This window comes from Anas acuta, chromosome Z (assembly GCF_963932015.1).
Source record: "Anas acuta chromosome Z, bAnaAcu1.1, whole genome shotgun sequence".
Taxonomy (NCBI): domain Eukaryota; kingdom Metazoa; phylum Chordata; class Aves; order Anseriformes; family Anatidae; genus Anas; species Anas acuta.
This window is the reverse complement of record NC_089017.1, coordinates 37,758,682-37,786,637: the sequence shown is the minus strand read 5'-3', so window position 1 is coordinate 37,786,637 and position 27,956 is coordinate 37,758,682. Positions and strand designations below refer to the sequence as shown.

The following is a 27,956-nucleotide window of genomic DNA, read 5'->3' as shown; positions in this document are numbered from 1 at the left end:
GCGGGGGGCCGCTGTGCGCGGCGGGGCGGCGCCGCCGAAGGTTGCGGCCGTTGCCTAGCGAGGCGCTGTCAACAGCAGCGCGGGCGGCCCAGGCGCGGCCCGCCGGCCCCTCAGCCCGCCCGGAGGCTGCCTCCCGACGCCCGGAGCAGGTTTGGAGCGGGGAGCGACGGGGCCGGGGCCGGGGCTGGGGGGAGCCGCCCCACAGCGCCGTTGAGCCGGCATTTTGCTTGGTGTGTGTTTGTTTGAGGAAATAGTAAACGGGATCTCTCCCCTCCTCCGCCCCTCCCCGCGACTTGTGTCGTTGTTTCGGTGTAATTTTGGGAGGGGGGGGGGGGGTGGGGAGTCAGTAAGTTTTCAGTATCTGCTCGTGATTGCCGTGCCCTTTCTGAAACGAGCAGGATTTCAGGCTCTTGTTTCCCTTCCTTGGCTTCCCTCTGCTCGGTTCTGTAAAACAAGGCTTTTTGTCAGCTTCCAGAGTTTCTCAGCTCTGCATGGACAAGCCCTCAATGCAAATGGGTGTAAGTGAAATGCCAAAACTCTTCTCTTTGCAACCACAGAAGACTTGTGTTTCAATCTGGTTGCATTTTCATGAAGGCTGAATTTGATGTGCTTAGCTGGTGAGTTCTGCCAGTTGGGTAACGGAGCCAAAAGGCTGCGTGTGAGTTCAGCAAGAAGGAAGTTCAGCAAACTTTCCTTTGCATGGCAAAGCCTCCTTGAATGAGAATCAGCAAGAGCAGAAGATGTGTTTGGGGTCCGGCAGCATTTGATACCCATAGAGGCTTTTGAGTGTTTCTGATAGACATTTGTAAAGAAATACTATTCAATGCTTCGTCTTCTGCTTCAGAATTAATCCATGGGGGGCAGGATAAGGAACCATGGTTGCTGAAATATATAACTAATAAAAAATAGTTACATATGGGCATAAACAGACGGAATAAAATCAGAGGAATGCTTGGTGTGTAGTAATCACAAATATTTAAAATCATACCCACCATGTAAGCAACACAACAGCTTTCTGAACTTATAAATACTTGGCCCTTGTAAGCAGAAGATGGCTTTAAAGCACGTGTGTGTGTATAGGTATAAATTCAGGATAAAAAGGGTTTTTTTGAATAATTTCTGTTGCCTATGCATCAGTACTGTAGCAGTGAGAAAATAAGGTTCATTGTAAGTATATGCTTTATCAACAGTTCATTAACAAGATCTTACAATATTGTTGCTTCATATGGCAGTATAATGTCCAATCAGAAAGTCTGACCACTTTCAGACCAAAGGTTAAGTCTGCTAGCTTAGAAGGTAATAGAAGCAAAATTAGTTTATGCACTGGTTTCACAGTTGTTAACATATCTGCTTTTTTATCACAGTTACTTTCCAGGGTGTAGTGATGCTTATGTATTCTTTGGGAAACTCTTCAACATTCTTTTTCAGCAGGGAGTTAATTCTTTATTATTTAACTCGGAAAACATTTTTTCTTAGGTGCAGAAAATTGCAGCTGAGGTGAACAGAGGAATTGTAACAGATCTTGTAATGACTTCCTGAATACTGAGTGGGGAGTACAGAGATGGAGGCCAGCATGGAGGAGATCCCAGTTAAAGTTGCAATAAGGGTCAGACCTCTGCTTTCCAAGGAAGTACTTCATAACCACCAAGTATGCGTGAGATTAGTCCCAAATACACAACAAATAATCATTGGGAAAGACCGTGTCTTCACTTTTGATTTTGTATTTGGCAAAAACTCAACCCAAGAAGAAGTTTATACAGTTTGCATTAAACCTCTTCTAGTGTCTTTGACTGAGGGATATAATGCTACAGTATTTGCATACGGACAGACAGGTTCTGGGAAGACTTACACCATTGGAGGTGGTCACATTGGTACGTTGTAAAAAGTCTTTTTTTCTGTGTGTGTGAACAATGTAGTTCTGCAAATTAAGTATTTAATACATAACAGATGATGCTTGAGAATTTTTAAGAGATAATGAAAAAACGTATAGCAAAAAAATACGTATATATTCCAAAGTTTATGTGATGGTTGTGTTCTAAACACAAATTCTGTGTCCATTAGGCTATACCAAAAGTATGAGAGATTTTTTTTCTCTCATAATTTTTTTTCTCTCAATAAAAAAAATTAAAATGCTCTTTCCCATTCTCTATTCTAACAGGCAACTTACACTACTTTCTGAAACACAGTGCTTTAGAAATTTTTGCTCCATTTATCCTACTTAGAAAGTATCTGCTTTAGGTAATTGTATTAAGCAAACTCACTCTTGGACTTTTTTCAGAGACTGACAAAGAGATTTCATATATAAATTTCATGGAATAGAATCATAGAATGGTTTGGGTTGGAAGGGACCTTAAAGATCACCCAGTTGCAACCCCCTGCCACGGGCAAAGATGTCACCCACTAGACCAGGTTGCCCAGGGCCCCATCCAGCCTGGCCTTGAACACTCCCAGGGATGGGGCATCCACAGCTTCTTTGGGCAACCTGTGCCAATGCCTTGCCACCCTCTGAGTAAAGAATTTATTCTGAATATCTAATCCAAATCAACCCTCTTTTAGTTGGAAAGCCATTACTCCTTGTCCTATCATTACACCACCTGACAAAGAGTCCCTCCAGAGTCCCTCCCCAGCTTTCCTGTAGGCCCCCTTTAGGCACTGGCAGGCTGCTGTAAGGTTTCCCCAGAGCCTTCTCTTCTCCAGGCTGCACAACTCCAACTCCCTCAGCCTGTCTTCGTAAGATAGGTGCTCCAGCTCTCTAAGCATCCCTGTGGCCCTCCTGGACTCTCTCTAATACTTCCACGTCCTTGTGCTGGGTGACCCAGAGCTCCAGGTGGGGTCTCACGAGAGCAGAGCAGAGGGGGACAATCACTTCCCTCCCCCTGCTGACCATGCTGCTTTTGATGCAGCCCAGGATATGGTTGGCTTTCTGGGCTGCAAGCACACATTGCTGGCTCAGGTTGAGATTCTCATCAACCAACACCCCCAGGTCCTTCTCCTCAAGGCTGCTCTCAATCTGTTTTCTGACCAGACTGTAGTTGTGCTTGGAACTGTTCCAGCACAAGTGCAGAACCTTGCATATTGGCCTTGTTGAACTTTATGTTGAATTCAAATTTTGCTTTTTTAAAGGCAGATATCTGAAACTCTACTATTCAACTTACTTGGTATTTCCAAGTCAGTGTTTCTCAAACACCTGAGACTGGAAACTGCTTTTTTTCTGTATTAGTTTGCAGAAGAATTCTTCAGCTTCTGCATGTATACGATTTTGCTTTCTGACTTTCTCTGGAATCCTGTATCACCAGCTCTGGTTATCTTCCCTTCCATATCGAGAAGTCACAATTTGTTTGTCTGTTCTGCTGAATAAGAGAGAAGAAGTGGAGTAGCAGGAATTAGAAGACTATTTGGATTTTTCTCGGTCCTTGATTCTGAATTTGAAACCCTGAAAATTATGTATTAATTCTTTCTGCATAAAGGATTTGAAGTTTTATCATTAATTCATTAGCAAGTTCAAAATATTTTTTTCTTCTAGCGTGATTTTTTACTAATTTAATTTTCTTTCAGTCTCATACCTGCAGAAAGTAGTAAAGTTCTGTATCATTTCCATGCATTTCTGATCAACAGAAAAGCAAATATTTACATGAAAACTTGGGAAAACTGAGCTCTTCCTATTCCTTTTTATATTGAGTGATAAACCTCACAGACTTCTCTTTAGTTTTAGTCTTTGTAATTTGTGTGACAGAATGACTGCAAGTGTCTGTGACATCTGTGTTTATATTTTAGCATCAGTTTCAGAGGATGAAAAAGGCATAATCCCACGGGCTATTCAGGAGTTATTTCAGCATATTTCTGAAAACCATAACATCGATTTCCGTGTGAAAGTATCTTATATAGAGGTTTACAAGGAAGAACTTCGAGATTTATTGGAGTTGGAGACCTCTGTGAAAGATTTACATATCCGAGAAGATGAAAAGGGAAATACAGGTAGGATTTCAGCTCTAGAACTTTGTGCATTTGATTTCTGTTGTGTGCACAAATTATTGTTTCCATCTCTTGAAAAGAGAGCTTATCGATGACTAATACTAGATGAAGTCATGTTTTCAAAATATAAATTCGGTTTAGCTGATCTGAAGCAGCATTCATTTTAGATTCCTATGAACAATATCAATGTTCCTCCAGAAGCAGCATCAGGTGGTAAGGTAGTACTGTTACTGTGTCTGCAAATTCAGCATAGAAACACAATTGTGCATGATTATTCAGTTGAATGAATGCTTTAAGATTAAGCCTTTGCTTCTCACTTCAAAGTTATATTTGTTAAGCTACTTATGCTGTAAATATCTGCTTCCATTCCACTAAGAACTATGTTCTTAACATAGGCTGGGAGTCACTTTTACTACAAACTTTCAAAATTTCTGTCTTTTTTTTTTTTAACTGACAAAGTAAGCTTTGAGCTAGGTTTGCTCGTACTTTTTTTCTAGATAGCACTAGGTTGCAAATTGCATAAGATGATGTGTAAACACCTAAGTCTGTGTATTCTGTTTACGATATTGTTTCAAATGCTGTGACAAAATACACCCATATATTATATTTCTGCAGGTTTCAGATGTGCTGTACTTCATGCTTTCCACATACTGTTTTATTTTATTTAGCTATGTGCTACAACCTTATAATAATGCAGGCTTTTATGCTTCTGTGATTTGTGTTTATAGATTGACTATTCATAATTGCAGTAAACTTTTACTGAAAAGTTTAGAATTAATTTACTTATTCTGATTTTCTTTTGGTGTTTGAAGTGATTGTTGGTGCTAAGGAATTCCAAGTAGAATGTGCAGATGAAGTGATGAGCCTGTTGGAAAGTGGCAATGCAGCTCGTCACACAGGCACAACACAAATGAACGAACACTCTAGTCGATCACATGCCATTTTTACTATCAGTATTTGTCAGAAACCATCTGCAGAGTCTCAAAAAAATAGTGATCCACAGGATTCATCTTGGAAATCAGTCCAGATGATTGCTTCAAAGTTCCATTTTGTGGATTTGGCAGGATCAGAGAGGGTGACAAAGACTGGAAATACTGGTGAACGATTCAAAGAATCAATTCAAATCAATAGTGGCTTGTTGGCCTTGGGAAATGTCATCAGTGCTCTTGGAGACCCAAAAAGGAAAAGCGTACATATTCCATACAGGGATGCTAAAATCACTCGCATTCTGAAAGACTCCCTAGGAGGGAACGCCAAGACTGTCATGATAACATGTATAAGTCCATCCTCATCAGACTTTGATGAATCTTTAAATTCGCTCAAATATGCAAACAGAGCCAAAAACATTAGAAATAAACCAGTTGTAAACTACAACCCTGATCAAGACCGGATTGATGAAATGGAACTTGAAATCAGATTGCTCCGAGAAGCTTTGCAGAACCAACAAGTTGGTAATCAGTGTTCACATGACTTAAATCAAGAAAGAACCCGAATCAGTTTGCTAGAAGAACAGCTCACCCGGCTTCAAGTTCAGTGCTTCAGCTACAGAAACTGTTTGGACGAAGCCTTCCCATTCCTGGTTGATTTGAATGATGATGTTAGCTTAAAAAGCAGTCATCGGGACAGGTTGCAGAGTTGGATCAACACGGTACAGGAAGTAATGAAGGAAGCTCTCACCGTGCAGCAAATTGACACTGGAACTGGCACCATGCAAGAGCCCCATCATATCACAATTCTTCAGCTGAGGAGAGAACTAAAGAAATGCCAGGTATTTCATTATAAGTTGATTGTTTAGGTACCTATGAACAAATCAGGAAAGCTAATGTGTCTGTCTTGTAGGAGGAGGAGATAGAGTTCCAACAAGTTAGAATTTTATAAAATCAACCTCTTTTCATTTTTCACACTGAATTCTGGTAAGCCTGTAGATTGTTACCTCGCAATTGCATACACAAATTCTGGCTTTTCTTGGTTCTCAAGAAAATCTGTAATCCTAAATTACAGCTATGTTATTTATTCTTCATTTTTTTTTCTCTGGCTTATTGTAAAGCTCTGCTTCCCAGGTTCAAAACAGTGTAAGAGCTGGGTTTAAACTGAAAGATACCCAGGTAAGCATGCCATCCACAGCTAGGAGGAGATGGTTAGGGAGATGCTAAAATAAACAGGGCAATAACGGCTCCTGAGCAGCTCTTAAGAGTTGTATTTACTTGAAAGATATAGGTTGTACAGAAAAGATACAGTTGTACAGAAGTATCTGTCTTTAGAATGGTAAGACATAGTGTGTCTATACTTTGCATTTGGCTCCTAAAGGTTTTCTGGAAGGCCAACTACATTTGGAAGTAACCTTCAATCACTATTGGATCACTTATCCAGAAAAACATCTGAAAAAAAATAATATTATAATTTCTTTAATCTTCAGGCTCTTATTTGAGATGAAAAATGAGGAGGGCCATCCTTATTTTTTTGTTTGAGAGGTGTATTAATATTATGATTGATGCTGAGATTTTACAGCCACATCTCACAGCACACTGAAGAAAGTAATTGGATTTAAATACCCACTTTGTAAGGTAGCATTGGTTATGGGTACATTATTTCCTTTGGGAGAAAGAAACTTGTCAAAACAAAATCAATAGATGAGAAACAGAAGTAAAGAAACAACTGGTGGAAACCACTTTTGAAGGGAGCAGCTGATTCCCCAGAGGGCCATGCTGCCATAACCACAGGGACCTTGACAGCCTAGAAAGGTGGGCTGACAAGAACCTCATGAAGTTCAGCAAGGGAAAGTTCAGAGTCCTTCACCTGAAGAGGAACAACTGCAGGCACTAGTGCATGCCGGGGGCCACCCCGCTGGATAGCAGCCCTGCAGAAAAGGAGCTGGGCGTCCTGGTGGACACCGAGTTGAACATGAGTCAGCCATGTGCCCTTCCTACTGAGAAGGCTAGTGGTTTTGTTGGTTGCACTAGGCAAAGTATCACTAACAGGTCAACAGATGTGATCCTTCCACTCAGTGAGGCCACACCTGGAGTAGGGTGTCCAGTTGCAGTTGCAAACTGTATTTTGTGGTGCATTACACACAGCATAGGCAGCCAGTCAAAAGAGGTGATTCTCCCACCATATTTAGCATTGATGTGGCCTCACCTTGAGTATTGTGTGCTCAGGGGCTCCACAGTTTAAAAAGGATGTTAAGATAATTGAAAGTGTGCAGAGGAAGGCAACAAAGCTGGTAGAAGGGCTGGAAGGCAGGTCCTATGAGGAGAGACTGAGAACACTTGTGTTGTCCAGTCTGAAGAATAGGAGGCCAAGAGGCGACCTCATGGCTCTCAGCAACTTGCTGAGGAGGGAAGGTGCTGGTCTCTGCTGCTGGTAACTGAGGGAAGAATGCATGGGAATGGCAGAAAGCTGTGGGGGATGTCCAGTTCATGCTGGACATCAGGGAAAATTTCTGTACCATGAGAATGGTCAGACACTGGAAGCGGCTTCCTAGCGAGCTGTTTGGTGCCCCATGCCTGTCAGTATTCAGGAGGCATTTGGGCACTGCCCGCAATAACATGCTGTAACTTTAGGTTAGTCCTGAAGTGGTCAGCCAGTTGGACTTGATGATCTTTGTAGGTCCTTTCCAACTTTTCTACTCCATTCTGCTTTATTCTGTTCAGTTCTGGGCTGCCCCATGCAAGAGATTCAGGGACATACTGGAAAAAGTCCAGCAGAGGGCCACAAAGATGCTTAAGGGACTGGAGCACCTCTCCAATAAGGAAAGGCTGAGAGAGATGGGACTGTTCAGTTTGGAGAAGAGGAGGCTCAGTGGGGGATTTTAGCAATGTCTTACAAATACCTGAAGGGAAGGTGCAGTGAACATGCAGCCAGGACAAAAGGCAGTGGGCATATACTGGAACACAAGAGCTTCTATCCAAACATATGGAAGCACTTCTGTACTGTGTGGTGGCTGTGGCTGTGCACTGGAACAAGTTGCCCAAAGAGGTGGAGTCATCCTCTGAGACCTGCAAAAGCCACCTGGACATGGTCCTGGGCAACCTGCTCAAGGTGGCCTTGCTTGAGCCGGGGGTTAAACCAGGTGACCTCCAGACGTCCTTTCCAGCCTCAGCTGTTCTGTGATTCCGTGGTGGGAGAATTTGCCATATATACGTCACAACTTTGCAGTTCCAATCACATCTTTAAACAACAAATAAATATCTGTATGTATTTAATTTTCCAACTTCAAGAATAACAATGCCTGCTTTTCCACTGGCTGAATTTTCCTTTTATTATCTAGCAGGCTCTAGCTATGGATGAAGAAGTATTCAGCCAGAAGGATCATGAATTGAAGATATTGCAGAATCAGATAAAGACATTAATACAGGAAAATGAAGAGCAACTGGAATCTTTAAAGAAGGCTGAAGAAACACATAGATTACAGGTATTTTTCCTCTGGCATATATTACATATATCTATATCAAACCATCCATCCACTATAGGAATGTACTCATTATTTCAAGACAGATCCTTCAGAATTTTTTTGGATGTAAACACCTACCAGTCTTACAAGCACCTTGTTTGAATTAGAGCTGTATTCCCTAATGAGCTGAGATCATCTAGTGGGTGAATCACAATACTGTGATTCCTGAAGTTTGTGTATCAGCCTAACTGTGCCACAGCCTTCCTGTATGATATTAAGTGATTCATTCACCCTCTCTTTGCTTCCTGCCTTCCTCCAGATCTGTATTGTTGCTAAGTTGTTTCAGGACGATTCATGATTTAGGAGTTGAAAGGCTTTTAAAGATTGTTTAGAATCTCAAAAAGACCATAAAGTTCTTACAGAATGCTTTAATTGAAAGGCTGTATAGAAACATGCTTTGTTATATCTTTATTCAGTGTGAGAGTAAAGTATTGTTGCCTTTTGACTTTTTAAGACAGAATTTCATCCTAGTATTCTGAGTGTTTACTATTACAAGAAGCTGAGTGACACAGTGCAAACACTGCTTGCCTCCTTCCCTCTCTAGATCTTGTATGTGCTAATGAAATTTTAATGGGTAGTAAGTGAATAGCATTTCAAGATCCAGGAGACCATATATAGGATAGTTGATAGATCTAACTTTATAGGATGATAGATCTGACCTTTTTTAAAGGGAACAGCATAAACATGGCTAGTTAGTACTCTTCTCCTTATTCTCCTTTTTCTCCTTTTTCCTCTTCTTTGCTGATGGCTTGGGGAGAGTCAATGAATGAAAGGTAAGTATACTGGTCACCATCTTTTCCTTCCCTCTAACTTTTTTTCTGTTCTGTCATCTCTGGATAGGCTTTTTTTGTGTGTTTTCCTTTTTTAACCCATACTGCATATTGTCAGCTTATTGGACTGAAACAATCCATGCTTATAATGCACATAGATGCTTATATACGATTATGCTTATAATTGTATCCTATGGAGGAGATGAGGCAGATGTTGCGAACAGAAACAGTTGTACTGTAGGCAAAAGATCGCAGCTCTCACTTTTACTTAAAAACAGAAAAATCAGTATAATAATTAAATCAAATGCTTGTGTCAAATGGCTTAAAGTTGTATGCACAGGAAAGTGTCGTTTCAATGATACATGATAGAATAAGAACTGTAAAAGTAGCATGTAAATGTTTGTACACATGTATTTATGTAACAGGTTATGCACTATGGGGTTGTATGTACAAGGGCATAAGGGACAGAGTCTTATAGGGATTAAAAAAAAGAAAAGTTGCAAGATGGAGTTGCCCATTACTACTTCCACAATCATAAAATGTATGGTATTCACATATATATTCTTTTTCCTATGACACAGAAATATTATGTATTATATTCCAACAAAATGTCAATTTTTGGGGCATTGTCTATGTATGGGGAAAGGACTTGCAGTCTAAGAAGATGAGAAAAAAAGAATAAATAAAAAATATATGATTCAAAGTAGGAGAATGCATACTTTAGTTAACTATCTCTAGCTGTTATTCAAATTTCCTGTTGGTAGGCAAGATTTTAGATGTATTCTGTAAGGAACAGAGAAGACTGAAAATTGTATGGTCTTGGCCTTATGGATAAATCAGTTCAGTGAAGTAATTTTGAACAATGCACAGAGATTGCTGTAGGAAAGGCAAGTAAGTTCTTCAAACTAGCATTACCAACAAATTTGAGACTGGGTAGAAAAGAAAGTAACGGTTGATGCAGGGGATCCTGGGGTCACGTACAATTTTATTAATGTTAATTAATAAAAATAATCTTTCAAATTGGACCGCTCCAAGAGGAAGAGGAAGCCTACATGTATGTACATTTCATTATTTAAACTCAGACCATGTGCTTCATTTGAACATTTTTCTTGAATTACCGTTTTATTTATCCATGAACACACAAATAAGGCAAGCAAGGGCTGATAAATATGTCATCTACTTCTCGCTAGATGTCTAAATCTAGCTGACATAATTTATATAGGACAGGTCCTTTAGAGACAAAAATGTCTCAAAAAAATGATTGGAGTTTGGGGAGAGGTAAGATTCTACCTGTCATGCCAGAGAATTTTCAGTTTGTTGCAGAATTTGCCTGTGCACTGCAGAAGAATTTAGAGTTAGTGAATGATATACAAGAAGACTGACCTTTATAATGAATTTAGAAAGGTATGATGCAAACCTGATGATCAGCAACAGTTTTTGTTTTTGTTTTTTTAATATGAGAATGAAAAAATGGTGGAACAGCAAATCCTTATTGATCAGCTAAAAGAAAAATTAGAGAAGTTTATGGTTGTGAAAACTTCGGACTTCTCAAGTGCTTGTGGAGATGGGCCTGCCGTTACGGCATCTGCAAGGAGGCCATACAGTGTCCCACTCACAAAAAGTCTGCTACACTCCCTTTACCCATCTTCAGGGACAGAGACACGAAAGGTAAGGTCTACCTAAGCATTACATTTTTTTTAACAGTTATTGTTCAATAATTATATTTGGCGTGACAAATTATGGTGACCTATTATCAGCTGCTGTTTAGCTTTGAAGCATTTTGGCATTGAAGACTGAAAAAGTACTTTCTAATGTCTTGCGACACATGCTATGTCACAATTGTCCAAAATATATGGGCTTACATTTTGAATCACAGAATGGCTGGAGTTTGAAGGGACCTTTTAAAATCATCTAGTCCAACTCTGCCATGGACAGAGACACCTTTCACTAGATCAGGTTGCTCAAAGCCCCATACAAATTGACTTAAAACACAGAATTTATCACAGTCATAAAGCTGTAGTCTTTAGTGGTCTTTTTGTGCAATGTTTAACAGTTCAGACAGGAGCATTACCAAAATGAATGATTATTCTGTACTGATAAACTGAACATTTTGGGTAATAAGTTGGTAACAGTACCTTCTTTTGCACTTGGGACAAGTGTTCTAAGCAGAACCTTCTCTTGCAAAACCTTCTGGTACACAGGTACTCAGAAATATTATTTAAACACCTGCAATTTTGCATACAAGGCCAGGTAGTGAAAGACTTTTAAACTGAAATACTATTGGAATATCAATAAAGAATTACTGAACTATTACAAGTGTTTTTTGGGTGCTTTTTGGCAGGTGTATACCAGTCCCCCTGCTTTTTCCCTGGCTCGGATGATGGCAGGATTCCGTGCTCGTAGCCAGATGATACTGAGCTACATAGATGATCAAGATGAAGTCCTTCACTGCCACCTCTCTGATCAGAGTGATGAAGAGAAAGAAAATACAGACAGTAAAAAGTAATTTATTTTTTTTTTCTCATTTAAGTAATTTTTTCTTTAATTTTTGTTACAGATAAATATATAATATTACTGCCTAATCCTACTGTAATGTGAGGCCATTTGTGATACTACTTAAAATAAATTTGCAGGACCAACTAGGCATATTATGAAACTAGTTTAAAAACCACATTTTTTTGATGCGATAAAGATTGCATGATCCTTGTTTTGGGGACATCATCCAACAAGATCAAGCAAGGGAAGAAGAAGGTGCAAATGCTTATGTAAGCTTTCTCAGTTTGACACCCTTCTTTTTAATATCATGTACTTTATATAAAGTTAAAAGAAAAAAAATCCCTTTGTGTTTAGAATGTATCATGTTTTCCATTCTTTCTTAGGCATTCAATAAACCAAACATGGACACGAAAACAGGCTTCTCTGTGCTTTCCGTTTGAGCAAAGTGACATGAAATGTCAAGTTGGCAAGTCCAGCTTATGTGACAAATCTGTGCCACAGACTGATACAGCCACAGGTAAAATGGAAGTCATGAGAGTAAATTGTGTTAGATATAATATTAGAATATGCAATAATGTCTTTATCACATGTAATTATTTTTCTCATCAAAATGTCTTTATTTGCTACAAATACTTTTTTCATTATAGCTCAACATAAATTTATTTTTAAATTATTTTCCTTTTCCCTTTTCTAAAATTGACATCAGTGACCTTAATGTTTAAGTACTACTTACTAGCGAGAAAGCACTTGACATACAAATCTAGTACTAGTTCAAGAAAAGGAAACATGCTATTATTTCATCAGAGATGCACTGAAAATGCTTAAATAATATTTTTTTTTTTCTCTCTCAGGTTAGCATTCATTAGCATTCTTGAAATGCTAATGCATGCTGTTATTTCCGTATTTAGACGGCAGGGAAAAGACTCTTTGCAATACTCTCTCCTTTTGGCTCTTTCACTTCATTTGTAAGAATTCTATACATACTGTATTTCAGATCACTGTCTTTTGGATAAAGAGTGTATTCCTTTTATTCCTTTTTTTTTCCTTTTTTTTTTTGGTCTCCACATTGCTTTGTTTTCTTTCAAGGTGAAGAAATTGACTGCCTCCAGAAAAGTCATGTTTTTAACATGCAGAAGTTAAAGAATTCAGAGTTGAGACTCACTGAAGCCAAGCAAAAAATGAGAGAACTTGCACTTAACATCAAAATGAAAGAAGAACTTATTAAGGAATTAGTAAGAACAGGTAAGTGACTGAAAAAATGAAATGAAGACATTCAGAAATAAGCAAGAAGAAAGACACAAAACTTCTGAAGACCTGCATATCTTAGTTTTTGGGTAATTTTCTTATGCGGGAATACTTCTGGTAACTTACAGTTTCATAACTTCTATGAATTACTTGCTATGACTGCATTGAAGGCTGCAAATTTTTATTGTGTCCTACTCAGCTGTGATCTGCAGATTTGTTTGTTAAATATTTTTTTGTGTTTTGTAGCTTATTGTGTTTATCCACCTATAGTGTAATTTTTCATGTATGCTTAGTGCAACTGATCTCTTCATGGACATGTGTTTGTCACCCAGTGTCTGGGATAGGAGAGAAGATACGACACTGTGCTGGGAATGCTTGCATTCCCATCATAGCAGTAGAGAAGCAGGAGTCAGAAGTGGATGAGGGAAAAGGTCAGTGTCCCTGTTAGCCTATATCATTACACACCTGTCCTGATATATATATGCTTGCCAGAAACTTATCATTATGATGACCCTAAAGATCTGTGCTTACCTGTTTCAATCACACTCTTCTACTGTGTACATATTCTCCTGAGGCAGTCTTTTGTCATTGAGAAACATTGTGCGCCCCCAATAACAGTACTTACGGAATCCCAAACAGAGCAAATGAGATTGCCCGAACAGGGCAAATCAGTAGAAACACAATCATGATTTGTTTGCTGATTACCAAGTTGAAAGCTGAGAAATATGTAGCATATTCTTCTGGAGAAAAAAAAAAACAAAAACAAAACAACAACAACAACAAAAACAAACAAACAAACAAAAAAAAAAACATAATAATACAGGCAAGCTATTTTGTCAAGGACTGCAGTAGGCAGAAAATTTTCACTTGATGTGGCACTTAGGTGTTACTTTCTTTGGTGACATCAGATGATTTATGAAGAGTTCAGATTTAAGATTCCTTCGTTCATCTATATTTCAGTGTTATAAGGGAGCTGTTTGTTTAGGTTTGAAAAATGTCTCAGAAATTTTTGGTTTAATCAGGATGAAGTAAGTAACGATTCAATTACAGGTTTAAGTAATACATTGCAAATTATTATCTTGCTGTTTTAAAACTATTTGGATATGATGTCTTTAAGGTAAGGATGCAGAGTCTGTAAGCAGGCAATATTCTTTGAAGATAACTAAACTGGAGCAAGAATCCGAGCAGGCCAAAATGGAACTGGCTGAAACTCAAAAACAGCTTCAGGAGCTGGAGAATAAGGAGCTGAGAGACCTTCCTGAGAAAGCCAAGCTACAAAAAGAGTTCCGAAAGAAGATGGATGCAGCTAAGCTGAAAGTGCAGGTATTTCCAATATGACCATTAGGATTTGCAAATTCCTGTCTCAGCATCACCTTTGAAATCTGTACACTCTGCTTGTGAAACTCTCACCAGCTTCACACAAAACCTTCACACAGTTATACCCACTACTATTTAACAACTAAGTAGTTAGATAGTTCTGTCTTTGATGATTTTACGAAGGCTCAGAGACCTTAGAAATAATGTGTGATTGTTGTGGCAAAATGTAGCAAGTCTTGCTCACTGTCCTAACTCAGTGAAATAGAGAATTAACCTGAGTCAGGTTTTAGTTTTAAGTTTTCCTGTTGTTAAGCTGAAATTTTCCATGAACATTCAGGCTTTACAGAAGAAGAAGCAAGACACTAAGAATCTGGCTTCTCTATCTAACCAAAGTGAAAAACGAGCAATAGAACTTGAGCAGAACGTGGCTCAGATGAAGCATCAGCAGACCCTGCTAGAGAAAAGACTGCGTGAGGAGAGTGAAAAAAAGAAGCAACTAGAAGCAGAGATTCAGCGGGACCAGCTACAAATTAAAGTAGGATTCTTTCTGTTTCCTTATGACAAAGAATAAGATCAACCAGTTTTACCTTTGTTTTCCCAAAGGCAATGTACTCTACTACCAGATTTTGTCATTTTAAGTAATTGCTTACTTGACACTGAAGAAATTGCGTATAAGTATTTTCACAGAAATCTTCATTCTTCCTTTCTCTTCAGCTATTTTTTTAAATGTTATTATGTGATGTCTAGCCCTGAGTTGCAATTTTGCATGTAAATTAGTTCAATATTTCTGATTTCATGATTGCGTAGATTCTGTCATTAAATGTGTTTGAAAAACACACTGATTGAGGCAGAAAGAAAGTTTTGTTTGTTTGTTTTTGTTTATAGGAACTTCAGCTTAAGATGGAACAGCAACAGAAGATTCTTAAACTTAAAGACAGAGAGATTGCTGCATTTAAAAAGAAGAAAAATAACTCAGTGGGAACTTTACAGAAATCAGAGGTAGCTAATCTATTCCAAATCTGTGTGGACACTGGAAAGAAAGGTGTCTTTATTCACCCCTTGTCATCTTTGTAAAGCGTTTGGAAGAAGAGTGTTCCGTCCTCCCCTGTTTTTTTTTTAAATTGTTATTTTTTTGTTGTAGCAAAAACTGAGACAAGTCAAGAAGCTCTTTTACTGGTTTTGGATGAATGAAAGGAGAGGGCTGTAATGTCTTTGTTTTTTCTATGACTTGTCAAAGGTAGTAATTCAGATAGCTGGAAATTCAACAAGTTTGGTTGTCTGGTAGGTTTGAAGGTGATTCTGATGAGCTCTGTTATAAATGTTGCATGGTTTGTTTGTTTATTTCTTTTCCCATCTGACAAATATGACAGACGGCTATGGTTTTGGTCGTGCATGACAGTGTTAGAATAGTAGGTTTCCTGTGCAACAGTGCTACCTGCATGATTTCAGAACTAGACATTGGAACATAAGAGTTTCATGAGTTAACCAATGTCTTTAGAGGTGAAAATAAATTTAAAAAATGAAATAAAAGCAACTTTTTAGCCATACCAGCAATATGCCCACTGATAAACCATTGCTTCAGAAGAGACTTATAATAGACTCTGCTAGCAGGATCAGAACTCCCATTTTTTCTTTCTTTCAGCATCACAGTTTCTCATCACTATGTGTTTTTCCACAAATCTTGGTCTTGGGCAAGAATAATGCAATGAGGATGGGCTAGCTGATTTCTTATGGTACCTTTCAAACTTAGTTGTTGTCATTCTATATATGACATCTATTTATATAACTGTTTTTAGGAAAATAATACATTTCCTTAAAAGCATCTGATAAAATTGTTTGCATAAGATGTAGTAATATAACATGGTTGAGCCTCTCCTTAAGTCAGTCCTATTTCTGTATTATCCTGAATCAGGATTCTGTTGAGCAATTGATGTTAAGAATTGAAATGTTGATTTCTCACGTTTTATCAGTTACTCTAAAAGAGGAAAAACATAGTCATAAAATTCTGACCCAAATAGTCCTTGTTAATGCTCTCTGGATCTCTGTTTAAATTGTAGAAATTAGAAGAGCAAAAGAAATGGCTGGATGAAGAAATGGAAAGAATTCTTCAACAGCACCAACAGTTAGCGGAACTAGAAGAAGATTTAAAGAAAAGAGAAGCCATTGTAGCTAAAAAAGAAGCATTATTGCAAGAGAAAAGCCACCTAGAAATCAAGAAACTGAGATCTAGCCAGGTGATTTAAGAAAAAAAAAAAAAAAAGAAAGAAAAAAAGAAAGAAACTTAACACAATTGTAGAGCTGACTGAAAAGACTATGGGAGGAGGGCAGCCGGATAACAGAAGAGGTTTAAGCCATGCAACTTGTATCTCTAGCGCTGTCATTACATTATTGTGTGGCTTGATCAAATCAACATTTTAAACATGAATAATAGAATGTAATAACCTTTATTTACATGATATCCCCGAAATTCTAACAACAAAACAAAATCTGACTTCCAAAGTTCTGTTATTGCAGCACATTAAATAACGATATCTAAAAAATTGCTCAATGCCTGCAAACTAGAGAACATGGCAGAAAAACATTCTGTATTATTTACTTTGGCTACTGAGAAACAGAAATTGAAATGTCATTGTCACCGTAATGACTAACTCATGTAAGATATGTAGAAAACTGCACATTGCTTTTCTTTGTTTTCTTTCATCTTTTGATTAAATAGTAAATTTTATGGTAGCTATCTACTTAGCCTAAATGGCGTCCCTTTACAAGAAGTAGACAGGTCTTCCACTCTAGGATGTGACAGTCTCATGTACATGTTTATGGGGAAGGAGTTTTATACTTACGGTTTCTTTCATTCTTCCTCTTATTTCTTTCTCTCTCTCTCTCTCTTTTTTTTTTTTTTTAAAGGCTTTAAATAAAGATAGTATGAAATTGTCTACTCGCTTAAGTATGCTGGACCAGGAATTGTGTGATAAAGGTATGCAGCTTCAGGACAGCACTACTGAAGATAAGACAGACATTCTGGAAAAAATTCAGGTTCTTCAGAAGGAAAGGGATCAGCTACTCAGAAGAAGAAATAGTGTGGATGAGAAACTGAAAGAGGGTAAAGTGTTGTCAGCTGAAGTAAGTAACTATCTCTGAGATACATAGAAGTTTTAGGCAATGTTGTATAATAAAGTATTCCAATCATGACCTAAAATGTCTCCCAGTATTAGATAGTAGAGAATCAAGGAACTGAGGTTGGGTGTTTTTGTTAACAGCCAACATGAAAATACTGCTATAATGGCACTACTTACATAACAGTGAACAACATATACTTTCAGAGGGACTTACTTTAGCTAGAGTCCGGACAAATGTCGCTGGCCTAACAATTATATAATTAGAAATAATGAAACAGGATGTACATCAATTTATCTTAGGCAGCTATTTTCATATCAGGACATAGAACAAGGTGAAGTACTCTAATAGTGATGTCCCTTGATTTTTTTTTTCATAGGCTTTTGTGAAAGACCAAACCTCACCTGAAGGCCTCCGTATAGTTACAATGAAAATAAGCCATATTGTGGATGTTACACACTTGAATTGATCAGTATAATTAAGTTGAAGATTGAATAAATTGATGTAAAATACACAGATGTGTTTTAGGTCTTGAGAAGCAGCAGTTGGGGCCTATTACTGAGCTGATAGCATGCCAGAAAGAATCCTATTTGCTTCACTCCACAGAATCTTCTGCAATACTTCAGGGCATTAATTTCTGCCACCTTCCTGCACAGATAATGGTCACCAAACTGCTTACAGATCTGATTGGTTCATTAATCGCTAATTAGAAAACTAGTTCAACTGAAAAAGTAATAGAAGTCATCAAATTGTGGGGAGGGGAAAATGAAGGAAGAATAGAATTTAGGCTTTTGTGGTGATGAACCATTTGTTTGAACTCTGGTCTGTGGAAGGGATATCAAAACATTTCCTGGTTGCTCCAAACAGGTTCTAGATTTGTACTCTTCCTCTTATTTTTCCCATTCCATTCTCTGTACTACTACTAGTTAGTCTTGCTCTTAAATTTAGATTCACCTTTGAGAATGAAGTTAATGTCTTATGCACACAAAGATTTGTTTTGTACTTTTTTTACAATCTCACTCCTGTGTTTCTGTGTAGGAAGAACATGTCCTTTTCCAGCTGGAAGAAGGAATTGAAGCCCTGGAGGCTGCTATTGATTACAAGAATGAAAGTATTCAGAGTCGCCAGTACTTGCTTAGATCCTCTTCACAGATCCTTTCACAGAGTGAGGATAATGTAATAGGAAAACTAGTTTCCTTGTCTGCTAATGAGCTCAGAGCTATCCTCTTCAAATACTTTAACAAGGTTTGCTTTGGCTAATGATCAATATTTTATCCTATTACCTGTTATTGTGCTAAATAGTTAAATGAAATAGTGTCAAGAAGTAAAGTCAATTTAATCCCCTTTCATTGAAAGCCTGCTTAGGTTACTCACATCTGTTGTTAATTTGGATATTTTGCATCTTGACATCAACATAAAAAAGGATGCTTTTATATTACTTGTTTGTATCTTGTTTTGGTGTCATTAGCTTAAAAGGTGTTGCAAATCTGGAAATTTCATTGCTCCTTTCCACTGCTTTATGCTGCTAACTTCTCAAGTAGCAACATATTTAAATAGTGGTGTCATATTGAAATTCTTCCCACCTGCAGTCTTTATTAACCTCAGGATAGTATTTCTTTTTTCCAAATCCATTATAAAATCTTTCTGCAAATAAGTGCTTACCACCATATACTGAAGAATCGTAATGACACCTGGAAACATAAAAAAGAAATGTATTAGGACTTGGTGTCTCTCTTTGCCCATGGGTGAACCTCGGGTGATTTTGTGAACATGTTGTCTGTGGTACACAAATTGGAAGTTTTCCAGAAACAGGAGAAAAACTCTTGTATCAGTTTAAGTTCTGCACAGGGCATTAAAAAATCCGCTAGTCCATGTGATCAAAATATACAGAGCTCAATTCTGAAGTGTGAACTCATGTCAACAGGCAAATCTGTTTCCAGTATAAGCTTACAGTTTATAGAGACAATTGCTTTTGTATCCATTCATCTATTAAGCAGAACTGTAAAAGCGTTTGTTGAAATGGTTTGATAGAAGTGTATTTCTTTCTTAGATTGTTGGCCTGCGAGAGTCTGAACGTAAATTACAACTGCAGACTGAAGAACAGGAAATGAAGGTCATAGACCAGGAAAATATAATACGTGAATTGGAATCTGCACTTGAGCACATCAAGTTGCAATGTGACAGGCAGCTGACGCTACAACACAGAGAACATGAGAAAAAACTACAGTTGATACTGCATCATTTCAAGGGTGCTTGTTTGTTTTCAAAGGGGAATTGTACAGCAGATATTATCTTTAGTCACTGTTGAGAAATACTGTGTTTCACATGAAAGAAAAAAGAATATATGAGGTAGAAAGATAACATTTTGGCTGTTACTAATTCTGATGTCGAGTAGGATGCTGATGAACAGACACAAGGTGCTTGTATAAAAGAAAAAAGCTGACCATTTTTAAAAAACTGTCAGAATTGTCATATTTTTATATTCAATTTGTTGACATTGGAAAGGTGAAAGATACCAATCCCATTGATCTTTATCCTCTAAATGCTCCTATTAAAATGGAGAATTGGGGTTGGCATGGGCTTTTTGATCCTCTGTCATACTAGTTTAAATGTACACACTGAAAGCAGAGTGTCAGCAAAATACAGGACATCTCTAGCTGGGCATCTTGATTTTGGCACAGAGAAGTGAAGTGAAGATTTGATTCTCATACTAGTTTTACTTGCCCTAGAACAAGATGGTGAAGGTATTGCAGAAACCTTGAAAGAGTATGAAGTAAAAGTCCAGCAACTGGAAAAAGACTTATTTTATTATAAGAAAACCAGCAGAGAGCTGAAGAAGAAATTGAAGGGCTTTTTTGGAGAGTCACCCCATCAACTAATGGCACCTACTAAATGTAAGTACATTATCTTAAAATGCTTTTGTGTTTGTCAGTAGATCATTTGAGGGATAGCAAACAGACAAAAGTATATCAGATAGACATAAAAATCATATTTTTACTGAACTAACTCTTATCCAGGAAGGTACTACATCTCCCCACACTTGCAAAGGAGAGACAACATCAGGTTTTAATAGAGGCAGTGGTATAACACTGTTCTAAATTCATGTTTGGTTTTCTGTGTATTCGAGCATAATTTCAGAAGCTACAGTCTCACGCTGTTGTGGTTGAGAAAACGGTATTTTATTATCTGAAAGACTCTGAATGGCATTATAATTAACAAATGTGTAATATGCTATGCTTTTAGATGCCAGTATTTTAAACAATCAACTTGATTTTGCTGCCAGCACTTGATTTCATAGAAGTTATTTATTGGAAGATTGTCAATGAGGCGGTCCATACTTCCAGTTAACTAAAATCATTCTTTATTAAGGTTAAAAGACCTAGATATTTGTAGTAAGAAGATAAGCTTCCTAATGTGATCTATGCTTTGACCAAAAAAAAAAAAAAAAAAAAGGACCAACAAACAACTATTAAAAGTTTTTGATTGTTCCATGTCCTACTAACCACAACTCAAACTTAAAATGAAGTAGTTCTAGTGTAGAAGCAAAAATGGTTTAATCATTGTCATTATCTTGGTTGTCTTACACCTCACACTGCCACCACCAACACTTCACACGCACAGTGCAGCCTTCTTGGCCCCGTGTTTCGTTTTAAGGCTCAGCGTGACTCATTCTTCCTCTTAACTGATGGTTCTATTTCATCACACTTGAGGTAGTGCCATGTCTTTGTAACACGTAGATGCTGGTCACATATGCATCTGTTGCTACCAGAGTGAATTGAGGTTTAGCTCTCCAGGCAGGATAATAAGCCTAGAGGTTCATTACTCGAAAGTATGCTGTGACGGTGTGAATATGAATATTCCACAGGTTGGACTGTAAATGAGCATGGGGAAGACTATTCTGTGTCTAATACACAAAGAAGCATGTAGTCCAGGACATGTTTTGCTGTGAGGAAACATCCATCCCAGCCAAACTGTAGCGAAATGTAGAAGGGTGAATGTCCCTGTGAATTTCTAACTTTTTCAAATACATATGTTTGTAACGTTTGTAAGAAGCGCTCAGTATTTTTGTATAATTACCTTTAGTTATCTTTCCTCTGAATATATGTAATAAAAAAGTGATGAGCTTTAAAAATAACAAAAATCCCTGTGTACATTAAAGTCACATTCAAAGAATATGTTTTGTGTGTTCTGCTAATGAAATTGCAGACTACTTTTGAAAATACGAATAATTTCATATTTTACTGTCATGGTTCAGTTGTTTTAAGATTGCCTAAATTGCAAGTTAGAATGGTGAAGCTTGTATTACAAGCACAGAGCCAGTGGAAAGTAAATCCCTCTGATATTTTTGTAGATGATAAACTTTTTAACAGAAAAAAGTGAGATTACTGTAATTTTTTACCACTTTCATACTACAAGTTACTCGTGCTGTAAAACCATACCAACTTACTAATGTTTCTTGATATAACTTCTAGCTGTGTATTTCCTGATAAAAAATTCATTTTAGGTAACAGTGCTGGTGACAGGGCATCCAGTCAAGATGAATCACAAGCTGCTTCTGAGGAATTCAAGCTAACACATAACCTGGAAACCAACTGTCAAGCAGGAAAAGTAAAGGAAGCAGACAGAATAAATACTCTAAGGTCACGGCAGAATTCATACAAGCTTGGAGAAGATATATCAGAATTCGGATGCAACAAAGAGTGTTTGTCAAGCACTGGTGATGACAAAATAGGAAGAGATGAAGCTCAGCCTTCAAAATCTCATCCTCAGCTACCTTCTGTCACCCACAGAAGAGAGACCATAACACAATTTCAAGGAGTAACCTCTGTAAAATTATCTCGCAGAGAGCTACGTCATATCCCTCCCTCAGAATTAGCTTTGAGACGCTCAAGCCTTGGTGCAGGTGTCAGTTTTATTGCTCCAGACTCCATCGAAATGGACAAAAAGTCTAGTATCACTAAGACATAGTTACTCTTCATTGAATTTTAATAGCTGTTGGTACTGAAGGTACTGTGTTAGATTTCTTTGTTGATGGTGTAGTGGGTTTACATGGCAAAGTTTTGGTAGCAGGGGGCCATAGGGGTGGTTTCTGTGAGAAAGATCTAGAAGCTGCCCCATGTTTGGGAAGGGCCCCATTGTTTTCCAGAGCTGAGCCAATAAGCGATGTTGTCTTGCGCCTCTGTGAGAGCATATTTAAGACAGGGAAAAAAACGCTGTGCCACACAGCAGCTGGGAGAGTGAAGGGATGAGGAACAGCCTTGCAGGTGCCAAGGTCGGTGTAGAAAGAGGGGGAGAGGTGCTCCAGGTGCAAGTCCCCTGCAGCCTGTGGTGACGACCATGGTGAAGCAGGATGTCCCCCTGCAGCCCATGGAGTACCACGGTGGAGCAGGTGGCCCTGCACCGACGGAGGCTGCCACCTGTGGAAGACCCCTGCCGGAGCAGATTCCGGGCCAGACCTGTAGCCTGTGGAGAGGAGCTCACGTAGGAGCAGGTGACCTGGCAGGAGCTGCTGCCCATGGGGGAGCCAGGTTGGAGCAGTTTTCTCCAACCTGGAGAAAACTGCTTCACCATGGTCCTCACCACAGGCCGCAGGGGACTTCTGCTCCAGCGGCTGGAGCACCTCTCCCCCTCCTTCTTCACTGACCTTGGCACCTGCAAGGGTGTTCCTCACTCCTCTCACTCTCCCAGCTGCTGTGTGGCGCAGCGTTTTTTTCCCTGTCTTAAATATGCTCTCACAGAGGCGCAAGACAACATCGCTTATTGGCTCAGATCTGGAAAACAATGGGGCCCTTCCCAAACTTGGGGCAGCTTCTAGATCTTTCTCACAGAAACCACCCCTATGGCCCCCTGCTACCAAAACTTTGCCATGTAAACCCACTACAGATGGTCTTGTTAAGTAGCAGCCATAGATGAACGACGTAATGCCCTTTAGTTCTTCTGGTCACAATCAAATCATTAGGTTCTTGTGCTGTTCACACAGTTTGAGTGAATCTGAGATGGATTGTAATTAATTCAGTATCTATGGACATATCATTCAAAGACCTTTTAACATTGAAGAAGTAATTTATATTGTTTACTTGTTTTTATTTCACTAACTTAAAATATTTTTCAAAAATTGCACTGTGAAGTGCAAAGTGCACTGTACCTGTGTAATTTAGGTTTTCTGAAAGAACATTCTGCTTCATTTCATTGGGTCAGAAACAATAACAAACTACATAATTTATTTCACTATATAGCTAGAAAATACAGTTTCCAGAATCTTACCTGGTATTGATAATGACTGACCTCTGACTTCTTTTTTCTAAATACTTCATACATTTTATACGAGCCATGCTTGAGATTAAAATAGCCTAAAGATCAATTTGTTATTGAAAAGGAACATGAAAGTACTTTAAAAAATATCACATCTAAAATTTGTGTCCTATTGCAGGACCTAGAAGTTTTTTGTTTCTCCACAAAAAAAAAAAAAAAAAAAAAATTGTTATGGTCTGGTTGTGAAATTAAGGGAACTGCTTATTTCACTTGAAGGTTTTGTTTGTTGGGGCTTTAAAAAAATTGCACTTTGGGAATATCAAAGTGTGTTGTTTGTTTCTGTACCATTACTGTAGAAAACAAACAAACAAAACAGAGGATCAAATTCAGCATTTTCTAGGTAAGCTAGATGGGCAAATACAGTATTTTCTTTGTACTAATTACTCATGTCTTTTTTTAGAAGATAGATAATTCTTTTGAATTCCCAATCTGCAAGGGCTACATGTATCCTTTGATTTACTTTTGTTGGTAATCAGTTCAGGATGAAAAGCAAATCTTTTTTGTAAGAGTACAGTACTCACTGAAAAGCATACACTTAATAGCTGCACAAACTTGAATGCAGAGAGCAGAATGTCCGCACTTCAATGAATCTAACTTTTATCCATAACTCTCTCCAACATATAAAAAAAGGCACTTTTGAAAGTAAGGTTAGTTTTATGTTAGCAGTGGACTACAAGTGGGCATATTTGAAAGTGTTGTTGTGGATTATTAGATGTACTTAGCAAAGGGATTTTTACTCTGCTGTCATCTGGGCAAGTAGTGTATAACATGTGTGGCTGTAGATATGAAAGGACTGCATTTTTCCTTGCTGCAAGCACAGAATCAATTTGTCCACATCATGAAGCGGCTGTTACAACATGATAAATGGGCCTATTGTCTTGTGGCACATTTACAATTTTTCTGAGTAGATTGCAAAATACTATATTCTAAACGGTTAGGTAAACCATACTTAATTATTCTATGTTGTTCATCTCAATTGTGAGATAAGAATCGTAATCTTTTTGTTGGATTATTTCTACTTTCATGGAAGTAACAAGTCTTGCTAATGTTAAGTTTAATATTAGTGTCTGTATTATTCACTCCATGTTTGTTGTCAAACAGCAATAAACAAACAAGTAAATACAGTTTAAAATGTGCACTTATTTACTATTCTTTATGAGGTGAAAGAATTGCCGAAGAAATTTCTTCTTCGGATGATACTGTGTATTATCAAATACCTGTCACTACTCTACAACTAAGTATGAATTCCTCTTGAGGTCTGCATAAATGGAAATTCTGTTCTTTACGGACGAAAAATAAGCAAGAAGGAATGTAGGAAACATACAACTCAATTGGTAGTAGATGTCTGCTGATGCTCTGCAGGTTTCTGCAGCTGTGACACTACAGATTAAGTAGTCATTCAAACATTAGATTCTGTATGCCATATGTATCCATTTCCAGACATAAGTACAATGTCCTGTAGCACTACAGGAGGTAAATACATTGGGTACCTTTGTGATCTTTGAGAACTGGATGAAGTGTTGACCATGAATAGGAGCTAGCAATTTCAATACACAAACAGAACAATGTGAGAGAGAGGACAGCAAGGCAATCATATGGGCAAGAGGGAAGAAGAAAGAAAAGGAAAGAAAAACGGGGAAGAAAAAAAAAGAACATCCCTCTCCCTCCCCCCCCAGCAAACTAACAAACAAAAAACAGATAAAATACTGCATACGCAGCAAGGGAAGTCTCATGGGGGACTTCAGCTTCCCAGGTGTCTGCTTGAAATACAGTGCAGTAAGGAGGAAATGGTCTGAGAGATTCCTGGGGTGCGTGGACACAGGTGGTGAGGGAAGAAGCAAGGGAAGGTGCCCCATGTTATAAGTTGCCCCCTTAATTAATTTTCGGAGAGCATTGCATTAATAATAGAAAGGAATTTATTAAGTAAGCAACAGCAAGCAAAACAGCGCTGGGCGGCCGGGGAGTCTCGGCTCCGCCAACGGCGCACACATCACCTCCCGCCAGGGTCCCTTTTTATATCTTGGTGATTCCAGGATTACGCAGCACATCCTGGTATATTCTGCGACTGCGCGCACTGTTGCTAGGGGGTCGTCTCTGTCCTTCTGGTGGTCGTGAAGATGAAGGCCGTAGTCTTCCTCGGTGCTGTGGTTCAACTTCTTTTTTTATTTGGTCATGTTGGCCCAGCGTGAGACAGGAAGGCAGGATGCTGATACACTAGGTTAGCGACTTATCAGGAGATGGTTACATGAGCTTTGCAGCAGGGTCTTTGAACAAAAGAGGCAACTGAGATAAAGAAGGAGAGAAGGGGAGGGGGTTCTCTTTTTTGTTACATTAAGCAAAGGAATTTTCATAGTGTCTAGCCAAGCATTATACAGCTCCTTACTTCAGCAGGGAGCTTTTGCAACTCCCGCTCCTCCAACGGAACTCCTTGTTTTTATAATGCAAAAGACAACGAACAAACATTTATTGTGTATTACAGCAACCATTTATGTTTGTTCACCGCCACAACCGCCCCCGCCGGCCGCCTCGCCCCGCGACATGGCGGCGCTCCCGCGCTGCACGTAGGGCGGGCGGGCGGGCGGGCGGACCGGGCCGGGCTGGCGGGCGGGCGGCGGCCCTCCGGCGGCGGCCCGCGGTGATTTTTGATCCCGGCCGGACCCCGTACCGCCCGGCCGGGCGGAATAAACAAACCCGGCGGCGCCCCGCCTCTCCCCTTTATATCCCCCCCTTCCACCTCAGGCGGCGCGGGCCCGGCCGCGGACCGTTCCTCGGCGCTGCGGGCAGTTAGAGCCGGGCCGTTGCGGGCTGCGGCCGGACCGCGTCTCGACCGCGTCCCTCACGGCGCCGCCGCCTCAGCCTCAGCGAGCGTCCCGCCGGTCGCCCGCCCGCACCACCTGCCCTGCCCTGGGGAGAGGTGAATAAAAAGCTCCCGGCCGCGAGCAGCGCTCGGAGTTGCCCCGGGACGTGCCCCGGCTGGGCTGCCTCGGCTCGCTGCCGCCGGGCGTTGGGCGGCTCCTGGGGCAGGAGGCCGGGTGTGAGCTGGAAAACGCCGTCAGGCAGCAGCTGCGAGCTTAATAAATGCCCTTTAATCTTTGGGGTTTTTTTTTTAGGGGTGGGAGGGCTTCAAGGGGGGTTCGTGGGTCAGCCAGCGTCCTGCGAGCAAACCGGTGGCTGTTACATTTTAACGGTGCACCTCAACTGTGTTTGTTTTTTTTTTTCCTTTCTTTTTTTTTTTTTCCTGAAGTTCTTCCTCAAAAAAAAAAAAAAAAGTTATTTATTCCGGTGAATTCCCTCACAACCTGTTCGCCCTCTAAACCGCCAGGCTCGCTGCCTGCCATGTGCTCGCCGCTGCTGCGGGTTGGAGCGGGTTCCCGAGGCAGGGTGCGTGGGGCTGGGAAGCTGCTCCTGGAGCTGGGGGGCGAGCTGGTGGCTTGGCCCTAAGTGATTTTAAGGGTTTAGAGCGTTTTAAATAGAGTATCTTGATAGCCTTTGATCAGATGGCTTAAATAAACAAAGGTTATTAAAAGTGAGAAAGCTGATCCTGCTGGGTGGATCAAAGCTTCCTGTAAACGCGCTGATAAGGAATAAATAGTAGATGGAGCTTGCCGTGATAAAGTGTACAAACAGCCAAAGATCAATACTGTCGTGTGCAGGCAGCGCCAAGGTTGGTCGGTGCCAGCAGAGGATGGACGTGCTCCTTCAGTTATTGTGTATCTTGGTGGTGTTTTAGGTTTACCAGCGAGTGCTGGGATCAGTCAGTACGTTAGGTGTTAGCTGAGCACGTGTTTCGATGATAGATGGTGGCAAATAAGCATGTTAGTAATAGACACAAGGAGACAGCGTGTGGGAAGATGCTCTTTTCAACGTTCTTGGAAATCTGTGGCTTTATTAGTTTATTTGAAGATGGAAGTGGTTCAAGAGGAACTGAGTTGTGTTTTTGGGCTCTTCAGCGTATTTTCCTTGAAACAGCAGATCACCGTATTTGAAGCTATGTGGTTATTCCACAAATGCTTGAAAGTCTGCTACTAACGTCAGCCTAGAGTCCTAAATTGTGATATGCTGCTCATTTCTTTGTGGTGTTTGAACATTTGCCAGTTAAATGTAAATTCATGCATGTATACAAAGCTGTACACAGACCAGGAAGCTGCTGATGCTCAAACTGAGTTTCTGGGTGTGCATTACGCTCCTCTTAAGATGTGTGTTGGGGGCTTACAGCAGTGCTTACAGTAGAGCTCTTTGACCTGCAGTGTGGGTTAAGGTGGGTAACATAGAAAAGGGAT

General features: G+C 39.5%; 1 protein-coding gene across 3 annotated transcripts; it reads left to right on the top strand.

Moving 5' to 3' along the window:
• Positions 1–5: 5 nt before the first annotated feature.
• Positions 6–24,808, top strand: KIF27 (kinesin family member 27). Of its 3 annotated transcripts, XM_068666950.1 has the most exons (19): positions 6–149; positions 1,477–1,871; positions 3,775–3,975; positions 4,785–5,740; positions 8,240–8,383; positions 10,654–10,860; positions 11,534–11,694; positions 12,072–12,205; positions 12,775–12,930; positions 13,227–13,364; positions 14,051–14,256; positions 14,588–14,785; positions 15,136–15,249; positions 16,308–16,484; positions 17,155–17,370; positions 18,403–18,609; positions 19,415–19,613; positions 20,094–20,258; positions 21,869–24,808. In XM_068666950.1, the coding sequence occupies exons 2-19, from the start codon at positions 1,562–1,564 to the stop codon at positions 22,330–22,332; spliced, it is 4,353 nt and encodes a 1,450-aa protein (XP_068523051.1). In that variant the 5' UTR covers positions 6–149; positions 1,477–1,561; the 3' UTR covers positions 22,333–24,808. The 3 variants fall into 3 exon arrangements, with proteins under 3 accessions (XP_068523051.1, XP_068523054.1, XP_068523052.1); XM_068666951.1 differs by lacking the exon at positions 13,227–13,364 and having other exon boundaries at positions 7–149; XM_068666953.1 differs by lacking the exons at positions 13,227–13,364; positions 14,588–14,785.
• The last annotated feature ends 3,148 nt before the right edge of the window (positions 24,809–27,956 follow it).